Below are 13,372 nucleotides of genomic sequence, written 5' to 3'. Positions count from 1 at the left end.
AAATTGTTGCCATGTTACTCCTGTCATGAAAACCACGTCTTCTTATGTAAGAGCTAAAACCCAACACAGATTGAATGTGTGTGTGTAGAAATGAAATTTGGATTTCACGTGAATTTAACGATTTTATGACCTCCTTCCTAGGAGGTCAAGCTATTTCTTATTCTCCATATGAGCGGTCTGTACTTGCTCATCACTCTCATAGGGTACAGGTTAACTGAGGAAGGATGGCTGGCTAAGGTGTAGAGGTAGGATTTTGCATATATTGCCTATATAAGCACCACATTATAGACAGAAATTATCTTTACTTTCCAACTTTGCATAATAAAATAAGCCATTAAATTAATACCATATAGAAAATACTGCTTGTCAGGCAAAGAAATGTACATTGCTTTCCAGAAAACCGAGGACATTACATCGCCAACGCCTGCATGAATAATACATGGGTTAATTCAGAAAAACACCGTTTCATTATTTAAAAATGAATAAATTACGGACATAGAATGATGACTAAATTTCCTTCTCCATCTCACTCTTGCTCAGTGCTCTACTTTAAAAATGAATATGAAAATACCATTTTATCCACACAAATAAAACAAGCTAGCTCCTCAAAAAGTATTTTTTTTCTGACTTTAGATTTCCTGATCTCAAAAAATGAAGACACTCTATTTTCTTTTGATCACATTAACTCCAGAAATTAAGAAGCAATGTAAAAGGTCTTCGAATTATACATTTGAAAATGGTGAGCCTATCTTTTATTGTCTCACGATTCTGTGATTCAGTCTAACTAGAAAAGCCCCTTTGCATACAGACTTTCTGTGTTTTAGCCTCAGTGCCTGGTAAAATATGTTCAAAGGAATAAATAAAAAGAATATAATTCTCATGTACGACGATGCAAATTTCTTTCATTTTCTTTCAGAGATTTTGGTTTACTCTGAAGGCCTCTTAGAAATCAGTCTCATTTGGGGACTGATGAAAGCACGGAAGAGAGAAAGAAATGCACCAGTAATGAGAAATTAATTTGGAGTTAAAATAAGTAAAACATCCCCATACAGTGCATTTAGGCTGAGCATAAAGTGACAGCCAGCAGATTATTCTACCAATTTCTAATGCTGGAAATTCGGATGGCATTTACTAGCATAACCTTTCAACTCTGAGCACATCAATAGAGGCCGACAGTGGCTTGAAATACGATTCCTTGCAGATAGCATATCCTCATTCATCTGACTGTGCTGCTCTGTGCTCCATTGCACAAACAGCGTCTCACCCACTTCTGAGAGGACACTAATAAAAAAGGCATCAATTTTCAGCTCTAGTACTACTGTGATCTCTTTATATGTTCGACATCCAACATTAAATTAAAATGCTGTTATAAATCCTACTTTCTGAATCTGGAATGAGTGTTGGGTTTTTGTCGCATGAGACTGCAGCAAATCTTGTCAAAAGCAAGGAAGCACGTCTTGTTCACTCAGAATTAATGTTGTGGATGAAAGAAGGAGGTAAAAGGGGTTGACTATGGTGAACTGAGGGTGTCAAAGCCAGTGGGGACTGTAGCTTCAGGGTGCCAAGCCAGGCAGGGTATTTGTGCTTTCAAGAAGTGGCTAATCAAGAATTGTAATTATCAACGACAAGCTGCGTGGCAGGAAGATTACTGACAGACAGGCACACGCACACACATCCATATATATCAGCAGAAAAATTTTAAGCATTAAAAAAATTGTCAATTATTCTTCTCCAGCAGAAAAGTATTTTCTAAACACCAGCGGTCCTGAAGAAGCCTCACAGATTAGATCAAACGTCTCCAAGAGTGGCTGCCCCCCGGATGCAAAGCCCAATAGCCCAGAGGGATGTGTGATCTGGGCCTTGCGTCAGTATGACATGATTTTAAAGTTACAAGAGAAACACCTAGAAGCACTGATGGCAAGAGAACAATATTATTAGAAACTAGAGTATATGGATTAAAACAGTCTCAGAAGCTTTCGGTGTAGATTGGAGGGGAGGAAAAAAAAACCCTTGCAAGTACAAGGAAGAAAGAAACTGTTAGCTTTTTGCATTTTGCTAAAGACGGGAAAGCACTATAGGAGAACATGAGGGAATTTTTCTACTCTTTCTGATAAAAAGATCCCTGTGACTATAGGTTATCACCTAGAACTCTGTGAACTAAGAGGTAATAAGGGCTTCAACAAAGATACAGAGCACAGGCTGCTGTGTTCTTCTGTCTGGCTCATTCATAATTATGGATGAAATAAAGAGGCGTGTTTGCCTATAGGGGAGGGTGGGGTGGCAGGAAAAGGGGGAAGAGCGAGCAGTTCAATATCTGGATCGAACAGAGGAACTTTTCCCCCCAAGGATCCTACCGGGAGGAACCTTGACATGCACAAAGTCAGAACGTAGACGGCGCTGCCCTGGTGAGAACGATAAGGTCACCCGTGGGATTGCTGAGATTATCTCTGTCAAGCACTCGGACAGCATGCAGTCAAATGATGCATCATGCAGTCATTTTCGGGGGGGAAAAATCAATTTCTTCACCAGGTCGCTATTTGCTTTTCAAAGTGCCCTTGTAGGCGTTCACCACCAAGCATTTATCAATTTAAATGTTGTAAATTGATAATGTGCCACTGTGCCTTGTACTGTTTCTGAATTATTTTGATACTTATATTTTCTCAATAGTCTCTAAACCCTCAGAGCTTCTACATTCAAAAGGGCATTTTTCTTTGTTACACCAAGAAGTGATGAACTTTTTATGATTAGTACGGGAGAAAAATGCAGACTTGCTTGGGGAAAAAAAACACACAAGCTGCAGAAAATAATGTATTTTTCCTCTTCTCTTTTTTTTAAACTAAGGTATGCCTACCTGAAAGATTTTTTAAAAGGGGGCAACAAAGCAATATCTGGACGGCTGTGCATATTCATTTACTGAAGGAACCCCACTTATCCCAGTGTTGCATAAATTCAGAACACCAACTGAAAAAATGCTAACTCTCGGCTCCATTATTATAAGCTCTCTCCTGTGTTGAAATAATACCTTTTTTGTCTTTATACTCCAGCTAGCTAGGATGTGATGATGCCAAACAAGAGTAATAACTTGTAAGGAAAGCTAATGTCTTCTTTTTTTTTATCCCACCAAAGAAATATATATATCTTTTATAAGCATGGAAGCGAGAGTATTAACCACATAGTAACCTCAAGTTGATTTGCATTGAAAAACGTCGAATGCAAGAGTTGAGGCTGGCGCTTTGGAAAAGCAAAAGAAAGACATGGCAGTCGCAAAGCATCTTTAACCTCCAGTGATTTATTGGCCCTCAGCCAAGTTATCAGGGGAATCTAATTCTTCTTTATTATTCAAATAAACCACATTTGGCACCATGGTCCCCTTTCAGAATAGCTTCACAAATAGACTGAGCTCTGTCATTTATTTGACCTTGTACTTGTGTGCTGTAGCTGTAATTTTATTTGCCATTCTATACAACAAATGCAGTGAAATCTAAAATATGGAGATGAACAACAGGATGGGGAAAGGAGTTTATGGCAACTGTATCTGCATGGCTTAAACAAAAGACCAAATTTACAACAACCATTTACGCCTTTTCACCTTCACCCTGCTCCTTTCAGCAAGTGGCCTTGAAACAAGCCAATTCGTGACCTTGTCTGCAGCTACCTCCTGGGTGGCTTACAACAGCAAGGAAGTTATCTTCTACCAGGATGGGGACTTGGTGAGAAGGGAAGTGACTCCTACGCAGCTGGGCACTGCAGGCTGTGCGGGTGATTAGAAGGTACTGCAAGAGAGGGCTTAGCTAGCTGCAGGGTACATTCTAATAACATTTCAGTGTAAAATCTGTTAATTTCCCAGTTTGCTCTAGATCCCATTTTATTTTAAATAGCACTCCACGTTAACTTGCAAACATTTTGCTGGCACGGGTGTGCATCAGAATCATCATCTCTTACCTCACTTTCAAGGAAAAACGCTTTCAGAAGACATGAGTCTACTTTTATCCTCTGGTTAACTGAGACTCATGTCCTCTGACTCTGGAAATTATAATGTTGAATATTTCATCAGTATTTAAAAGAAAATGCAGGATTTGTGTATGGATGAGGGAAAGGTGATTGAAAAGCACATAAACAATCAAACTAGTCAATTGTTATTGTAAGGCCTGTATGCCAGAACATCATTCTCAAAATGATCTTTGGCATACCAGCATATTAAGGGATAAGTGTCTTCTGCCTGCTTATGAGATTTGCAATATGTGTGTTAATGTTTGTTAAATGTCATTACAACCTTTCTCTGATTGTGGACTCCAATGGAAACAAATCAATACGTCATGATCCACATGTCAGCCCCTACAGGAATTGTATTGGAGATTTATTTTTCTATTTCACTTCCAGAAAGACTTCACTTTCCTTAAGAAGTGATGCTTCCTTACTTTTGATAGTTGGCTGTATTTCCCTTTTTGCTTTGGTTAGCAGGAAACTCATAGCTAAATCTAAAGCTCTATCAGACCATTTATATCTCTTCTTATAAACCTCTACTGTGTTCTTCTACTACATGGTAACAGATTACCTACTTTTATCTTTTTTTCCTTATATCCTAGTTCTATTTTGCCATTATTTTTTATTGTATATGTTTATATAAGCTATTCCTTTTGTCAAAAGAGGAGGGAATAAGCCAACAAGTAAATATTTCCCTAAGTTTTAAATGCTACGTCAAACTAGAAATGCCTTTTATTTAGCATATAAAGTCTCTTTTGGATTCTCTGGTGATTAAGCCCCTTCATGTTAGAAGAGATTTCATAAAAACTGGCAACACTTCATTGCTACATTTGCAGTATTAGGTAATCTACTGTGTTTTCTTCCTTCATTGTCCTTTCTGCTAATTCCATTCTAGCAGGAGAGCAGAGTTGTCTTCAGCAGCTCTGAATGCCATCACGAGCTATAAGAAGTCATTTAATCTCCATGCAAACCAAACTCAGCATCGATATTTGGGGATCTTCCTTTAAGATAAAGCGTTATGGTGAGTAAATGGGAATCATTTTTACCCAGGGAAGCAAGTCAACAGTGCATATTTCTCCAACCTAAAACCACATGTTGGATATTAAGTTAAACATTTATTTCTGGCAAAGTCAAAAGGGCTGCTGAAGAGGTTCAGACATCGTCATAGATCACTTCATTCCCATCAACATGGCACCATGAAAAGACTTTAAAGAGAACAACTGGCACGCACACACCCTGGACACCAGGGGCCATTACAACGGATGCAGAAGAAAAATGCACTCTGACTATCTCTGTATTCATGCCACACAACAGAACTCAGTAGAAGTTTCTCTCCTTAGTTTCCTCATGAGCCAAAAAAGAATCCTAATTCTTTGCCGAACATAAGCTGGTTTTAAAGCCACCATATTTATTTACATGTTGAAAGAAAATAAAACTGAGGAAGGAATATCTTGAGAGTTACAAAGGCAGACACGGCTAGGTTCTAAAACACTGACATGCTCCCAATATTCCTCAACAGTTTCACCGGGTAAGCCTTTGACCATACAATGACCCCTTGTCTGCCATTAACAAAACTGTTTAAAAAGGAAAGGTGGGACCCTAACTTTACAGACTCCTTATCACTTATCACTTAAACTAGAGTTTGATGGAATAACCACCGAGCCAAAGTTGTAGAACACGAGCAGAGTGTTTGGTCTGCATTTAATTAAGGTGGGGTGTGTGTGTGTAAAACAGCAGCTATTAAGTGAGCAACTCTGAGCACATTTTACGTTGTACGCCACCCATGTGCACCCTGCACCCCTGCAACTCAGAGGGCACTGAAGCAACTTGGGAAGGGATCCTCAATTACCCTATTAGGACTCAGAACCTTAACAGGGCTGGGAATCCTCTCCCAAAGTTTTAGCGTATGTTCCCCGGCCGCCTGCCCCCTTCTCCCCTCAATCTTTGGCATTTAAAAACACACACCACTCTTACCTGATTATTTTTACGTTAACCCAGAACTATTCTTAAACTTTAGCTTTCAACTCTAAATAATACCTCGGTATATGCAAAAATCACTTTCTAGTGATTAGCCCTTCATCATTTCAGCTGCATAATGCCTCCAGATGAAGACCTCTGTCTCGTACCTCAGAGCCTCTACCTGCATATTGGACATTTTGGGCAACACTGAACACACCCACCACAGAAGGCAAGAGCGCCCTGCGGCCAGCGGCCAGCCCTGGGTCAGTCAAGATGCTGGCTATTGATATGCACTTTCACATACATCACAGACAAAGGCAGGGAACTACTGTACAGAAGGTGCCAACTACTGCATCATGCCTACACAGCTGCTTTATCCTGCAGAAACCTCAATGATTTGTCTCAGATTTTAGGAAAAGATGGGATTACTGTTACAGTAGAGAAGCAGTGAAATACACTGCTTTTAAGGAGAAACCAGCACAGGGTTAAAGCCAAATTTTTCTTGAACAGATGATATTTCAGATGGCCACACTATTCCAGATGCATCAATTTCCTTGAAAATCCAATCCATATATGTGCATATGCTGTGCTGGCAGGAGGACTGACTGAAATGGCCAAAACCCAAGAGCTAATATTCTTTTGGCCAGAATAATGCAATTATTATTTTCCTAGCTATCAGTCTAAGCATACAGAGCCATCTGTTATGCAAAGCAAACATACACATCTCAATTACAGAAAATGCAGTTGCCTTGACAGAATTTGGATTACACCACTAAGCAGGGCTGTAAAATGTGTTTTGAGCTAGTACATAATGGATGCTTTTCAGGAGTTCCCTAATTAGCATTTACCTGCTTAAACTAATTATTCATCCTTCTTCTTCACTGGCTTATTAAACTTTGTTGGATACTCTACATAAAACAGATGACTATGGGCATTGCAGAACCACAAATAGCGGTGTTTCCAGTTCCATAAGTATTGACATGGTGGCACACCAATTCCAAAATTGGAGATTCTCAATATTAGGTCCTAAATAGATTAAGACAAGGCTTGAAGTCTATTAAAAGATATTACAAAACCAGAGACGTCAACAAGATACAAGGGTACTAATATTGAGTTAACAATAGCCCAGTTTCTATCGTTCGGTTTGCTAAAATCTACATAAAATAGAAATTGCTCCATACACCACAGCCAATAGCTTGCATGTTCTTCAAGGAAGAGTTAATGGACCCTTGCTTGGATTCTCAACAGTAAATAATCAAATTTGGCAGCATTTCTCCTCCTCCCCCAACCTTCCTCAGATGCCAAATATCTCTCTTCATTATTTCCCAGTGTCTTTCTTGATTTAGCTATTACCCAGCAAACTCACTAATGGCCAAAAGGTTCCAGCCATGCTGGATGCCTCCTTAGAGAGGTGCCAACTTTCAGAAGCAATGAGTCTGGGGTGGGTTCTGCTTAAGAGGAGAGAGACAAATCTTATCTCCATCTTTAGCTCCAAGGGGCAACCAAATGAGAAGTAGATTATCCAACTTGGCAGACCATCACACACACACACACAAAATCCCTCCCACCAAGGCTGTGTTTTCCTTGTGCCAAAACACCAGATGAAAGGGTCACACTCAGCCAATCACCTGTGTGGGCACAAATATCCAGATGTTCAGCATTTTTATGGAGAAAACATCTGGATAATTAGTTGAATTGCAAACTTTTCTGCAGGGTATTTTGGCATTCTGTAGATGCAGCCCGCGTCTTGGAATCCAACGTAAGTAAAATTTTTGTGTTCCAAGGGAATATCAAGAAATCTAGGATTTTGTCCCTTGCGCCTTCTGCCTCCCTCTTCTTTTCTTTTAACCTCTGACGGACACATGTGATAATTAAACTACAAATAATGAAAAGCGATCTTACTTTATGAAATTGTCTTTCAGCATTAGGAAGCATTTGCAAAGGCAGCAAAATATATCCTTGCTGGAACCCTCCCTGCAACACATTTTAATGGTCTCTTTCAGCGTTTCTTGACTCCAGATGACTCCCTGTCATTGTGTCAGCTCCCAGGATAATGCAGGGTACTCCATAAACATCCAGTAATAGGACACAAGGGAAGCACTATTAGTGTGTCCCTCTCCTACCGGGCACAGAGGTTTCAAAGTTCAAAACAACGGAGGGAAGAAACTTCATTTGTTCTCAATAAATTAATAATGATCCTTGGAGGGGGGAGGGGTACTAAAGTTTTTGAGCGCAAGTTTATTCCGAACGTGCCAAACTGACACACTATTTTCTCACTGACTTTCTGAGAAGAGTCAAGTAGAGCCATTAAAGAATAAATTTGATAATCCATGCTATACAGAATATCCATCGAGGAAGGAAAAGCATGAGGCTGAAGGAGCTTTCACAACCACCATGAAGAATCTAAATTGTTGTACTTACTTGCGAGAGGCCTAGGTAGATGGAAACTGTTTCGGAAATGTACAAAAATTTTCCTTCTTGGTTTAGTGCAAATACAAAGCCATCCAGAGACTGCAGAAAAAATAAATATACAAATAGGTTAATAACTATATATGATGGAGATTTAATTAAGAAGGCATCTGATACAAAGCAACACACACCAAATTTAAGACCCTTTTTTTCCTTCACATTTAACAGAAGTCCTAAGATCTTTTACTACTGCATTATATACGAATAAATTAAAGGTCTGAATTGAGACTACATGCTTTCCTTTATTTCAGGGACTTCCTCAGGTCTCTGTCATTCTGATCAAGATACATTACATTCATGTCTAAAATCAGGTCATGCTGATTATATGAGATGTTGCCTTTATTTTTTTGGATTCAGTAGTTACCGAGATTAAATCAGCAAGATTCTCCATTAAATAGCTGAACAGAAATGGAAATGATAATGAAACAAGAGAAAAAAGGGTTCCTATATGAAGAGCAAGTAAAATCACCACTTGAGCTACTATGGACATCAATAATTTCCTAATTAATAAAGGATTATGCCCTCCTCACTCCCAGTGCCTATTGTGTTAGAACAAATAGGAAAAGTCAATACATTATAGTGAATGTTTATAGGCTGAAACCTTACAGACTGTAATCCTTTTTTGCAAAACTCTGTCTTAAAAGTTTTATTGTGATCTAGTTTCTATTACAACTCCTGAAATGGAACAAGAGAAGGGGGGAAAACCAAGGATGCTACAGATCATCTGTAGCCCCGGAAACCCTAGTCCACTTTCCAAATGAAGGGCTGTATTTTCAGTTTGATGAATGGTGTAAATCATCATGGACTCCAACTGCAATATACCACTCAAATCGAGAATAAACTTGTTTCAAATTCTTGCCATCCAAGTGCATTTTATACCCTCCATCATCCTCATGTCTTTTGTTTTGCTTTATTTATGCAAAACCAGGTAGACTGCACAAGTACTGCTTGCACAGGAAAAGAAATGTTAAAGACTGGTGGTATTTACAAAGGCTGTGAACTTGGAAATACAGGAAACCTACAATGGGAACAAGGTGTGTGGCAACACTAAATTAATGACATAACTTTTAAATGTAGAAACGTGGAAGAAACATGTAAAATTCAGTTAGAAAAATAGACTGCCTCAAATCTCAACAATAATTTCAGTCTCCTAAAATACTAAAATATTTTTGGAGCTATATATGTATACATGAAATATACATATTTATGGGTGTATGTATATAAGAATGTGTGTGTCCATGTATTTATATGTATATACACAATTTGCATTCCACGCTTCCTGACCTGTTTTCACAGCCCACTGGTCAGAAACTGTGGGTAGCCCTCAATCTCCTCCTCTTAGTGGGTTCTGGAAACAATTCAAAAGTCACATTGTATTGCTCTACAAAAAAGCAAATTACATGATAGACGAGCTTTTGGTCAAGACAGTACAATAATAATAGCTTACATTTATTAAGCAATATGTACTAAGCAGTTTGCATGTACTGTCGTTTTTAATTTTCATGAATACCATTTGAGGTAATTATATTATCATCTACTTTTTATATGCAAGGAAAGTGAGGTTCATGGAAGTTAGGCAACGTGCCTGTCCCTAGTTTGTGATGGAGTTAGAATTCGAACTCTGACAGCTGGACTGAATACCTATACCATCTTCCACCAAAAATAAAGATTCTCTAACTGACATGTGTAAATTAATGAAAAGACAAATTTTCTCAGCGTTTCTGAAGGTAAAATATTTATACTAAGAGATAGCCTATGAATTCTTAAAAATCATCACTTGTTTTTCAACGATTTGTTCAAATGATAGAATCCTATTTTTAGGAGTAGGAGACACATGGGAAGTGGGATGACAGTAGAGTTCATAAGCCACTTCCACAAGAGGTCACCTTGTCCCCTTTGCTCTGTAAAATTTCCCCTGGAACCAGTTATGGGACAGGGAACAAAATATTGCTTACTGGGCTCCTTACCTTTGACAAAACTGCCAAACCTTCTGGAGCCTGGTGAGACACAGCCTTTCATGCTTAGGGTGCTGCATGGTGGCACCTTACTTTGAACCAGTGCAAAGGGAGAGAAGTATCCTGTGTAGAAGTTTGGGAAGGATCTCATTTCAACCTGTCTTTACCTCAAGCACGATGTCTCCTGAGGATGATTCATGAGGATCAAGACTCTCCCCTTGATCTTCCCCCTGGAGAAAAGGGCCTGGGTACGTTTTCCAATCAACTTAATAGCAATGCGTGGCATACAATCACAGACAGCTGTGTAGCCATCTTCTCAACCTTAAAATGTCACTGTCACATTAGAGGGACAGAGAGAGAGAGATCACAGGAGAATTCTATGGGGAAAAGTGACAGCTGGAAGGCTGACTGAGAGAAGAAGAAAGGACTCATGGAGCTGACATAGAGACAATCTCCTGTAGTCCAATTCCTCATTTTACAGGTAAGGAAACTAAGGCACAAAGAGGCTTAGATCATAGAGCCAGCTGATGGCAGAGCCAGAATTAAATCTGCTGCACTCCCATAATATTATTAAACTATTTATGACATTGTATGGTCCTGGTTGGCTTAATCAATTCCCAAGGAGACAGTTTCTGAGCAGTGGGGCTATGTCTTATTCATCTTTATGGAGCCAGTACCTAACAACTGCTCAGCCAAGACTTACTAAGTCCAGTCCTACCTCCCAGCCTAATGCTCTTTCCCTTATATCACACATGCTCGAATGACTAAGAAGGATGGAGATTATTTTCTCCAAGGGTCCTGCTTATGGAGCTATTACAGTATTTTCAGATTCCGATGCCACAGATGTCGAACATCATCTGGGGTATCTCCTAACACTTGGAAGATCAGAGTTAGACTGGATTCCTTCACAGTCCTCCAAAATATCCAGTGCTATTCATTTGCCACATACATACATCCTTTACTTTCTCACTAAAGGGGACTGTGATTTTTTCAGCATTAGGTTCATCTCTCACGTATTTACTAAAATACTAGAGGAGGTTTGGGCACTGTAGCACAAAATATAAATATCTGGAGGCCAAACATCTGATGCTATTGAGCAGCGGCGACCTAAGAACTGGCCAGTTTTGCTTGGCAGAAGCAGAAGCTTTGACACATGTTCCAATTTCCTGGTGAGATTAAAATGAGTCTATGTCTACATGACACAAAACATCCAGTCAATTCAATTAAAAATAACAGCCAATTTGGTGGGGGAAGAACACAACTAGTCAGATTAGTTGTTTATCATCACAGAGGTAAAAAATAAACCAAAACAGAACTGGTTAGTTAACCATATTTTTCACTTTTGTTTTTATCATTTCAGTCAATTCTATCTATAGAGTGAGATGAATGTCCAGAACCCAGGTTCGATTACCTTTCAGATAAAGAATGGGATATGAAACCAGGCCTACAGCAGACTGGCAAAGTCACTCTTCATGTAGGCATTACCTTCTGATTCAGGGTCACCCCTGTCTATAGTTAGCTGTATTTTGCTGCTTAGAAAAGTTTTCAGAGAAAAGTAAATCAATATTGGTTTAATGTGGGTGTCTCAATTTTAAAAGGTGGGAGGAGGAAGGAAACATTCAATTAGTTAGTCTTGGGAACCAAATGTGATTAATCTGAAAGTTCTGTGGAATTTTTAAAAATTTTGAATCAAGAAAGCTACTATATACTGAGCTGTTTCAATCACTGCAGGCTACTTTTTAATTTTTTTTTAACTGCCCACTGTTTTCAACAGGCGCCAATTAAGATTCTGGGGTCAAAGGGTTAATTACATCTTCTTACTCACTATGTAGAATTTTCTGATTATTAACTAAGGTTGGATTAAGATGAAAAAGAACCTACACAAATGTTAATGCTCGTCCTTCCTTGAGCAGATTTATTATAAAGCCATGCTGAAATCTTTCTGCTTTCCTCAAAGCAGATGGAGAACAAAATCTTAGAAGAAACAGTAAAACAGACGTTTTTAAAGGCATGCAAGTATCTGATTTATCAAGACAGTTTTCTTATTACTAAAACCAGTTCTTAGCCATCCCAACAGGGCTGACAGGAGGTTTCCTTTGTCACATCCAGTAAGTCTATGAGGAGTGAGGCTTGGATACACAAGTCAGGAGCTACAGCATCTCTGAATAATAATGCCAGTAATTATAATTTATATCCCCTGACATCAGCGTAACATATAAAGTGGAAGGCATAGTTTCTTAACCCCCAAAGCTGAGTGCTTCTAACAGTATTTGTCAAATGATGAGGTTATTTCCTTGCAGGGTATGAAACTAACTAGAGCTTCATGATTGAAGGTATACTAATGTTTAATGCATTGTGCTAAATGGATTTATATTTGTCAAAGTAGTTTTGTCTCTGCTTTCTTCTTTTCTGCATATTCCACTGCAGCCAAATCACGCAGACTGAAGTCTTACTAAACTGCCCTTATAGGGACAATTCTCATATATATAACTACTTGAAATTTGTGGTTCTTTCTTCTACATTCCAATGCAGAAGAGAAATAAAAATCACCCCAAACTCTTTTCCTATGACCTAACTCCAGTTAGAGTGAAGAATTACCAGTAGGCTAGGTTATTTTAATGACAGATTATTTTAAACTAAGCCTTCACCATCTGTTCCACCCCCTAATTATGAATGCAAAAAGAACATATTTCACAATTACATCAGTAAAAAAGTAAGATATACGTGATTTAAATGCATGCATGTGCTCCATGTCCAATGCACCGTGCATCTGTGATATTCCTTTAACTCAGGCTTTGATGATGGAGAAAATACCCACCCACGATAGACTACAGTCTCTGACACACACCACTTTCCCCCTAAACCCAGCGTTTTTCATTGTTGTGACATAATTCTAAGACAAGAGCAGAACATGAATTTGAACACAATGCTTGCCAGCCTTTAGACATGACCATTTTAGAACTGCTGAGACAGCTTTGCTGTTAAGAAGGAGAGGCTGTATGAGA

At 38.8% G+C, this 13,372-nt stretch overlaps 1 protein-coding gene across 18 annotated transcripts in view; it reads right to left on the bottom strand.

The window, feature by feature from the left end:
• Positions 1-13,372, bottom strand: part of NPAS3 (neuronal PAS domain protein 3) — an 829,192-nt gene that overhangs the window by 236,652 nt on the left and 579,168 nt on the right. For all 18 annotated transcript variants that reach the window (XM_023623732.2, XM_023623740.2, XM_023623775.2 and 15 more), the window contains one exon: positions 8,365-8,454. In XM_023623732.2, coding sequence (XP_023479500.1) covers positions 8,365-8,454 — 90 coding nt within the window. The remainder of the gene's footprint in view (positions 1-8,364; positions 8,455-13,372) is intronic.

The sequence above is a fragment of the Equus caballus genome, chromosome 1 (genome assembly GCF_041296265.1).
Source record: "Equus caballus isolate H_3958 breed thoroughbred chromosome 1, TB-T2T, whole genome shotgun sequence".
NCBI lineage: Eukaryota > Metazoa > Chordata > Mammalia > Perissodactyla > Equidae > Equus > Equus caballus.
The sequence above is the reverse complement of the archived record's forward strand: the minus strand, read 5'-3'. Positions and strand labels throughout refer to the sequence as shown.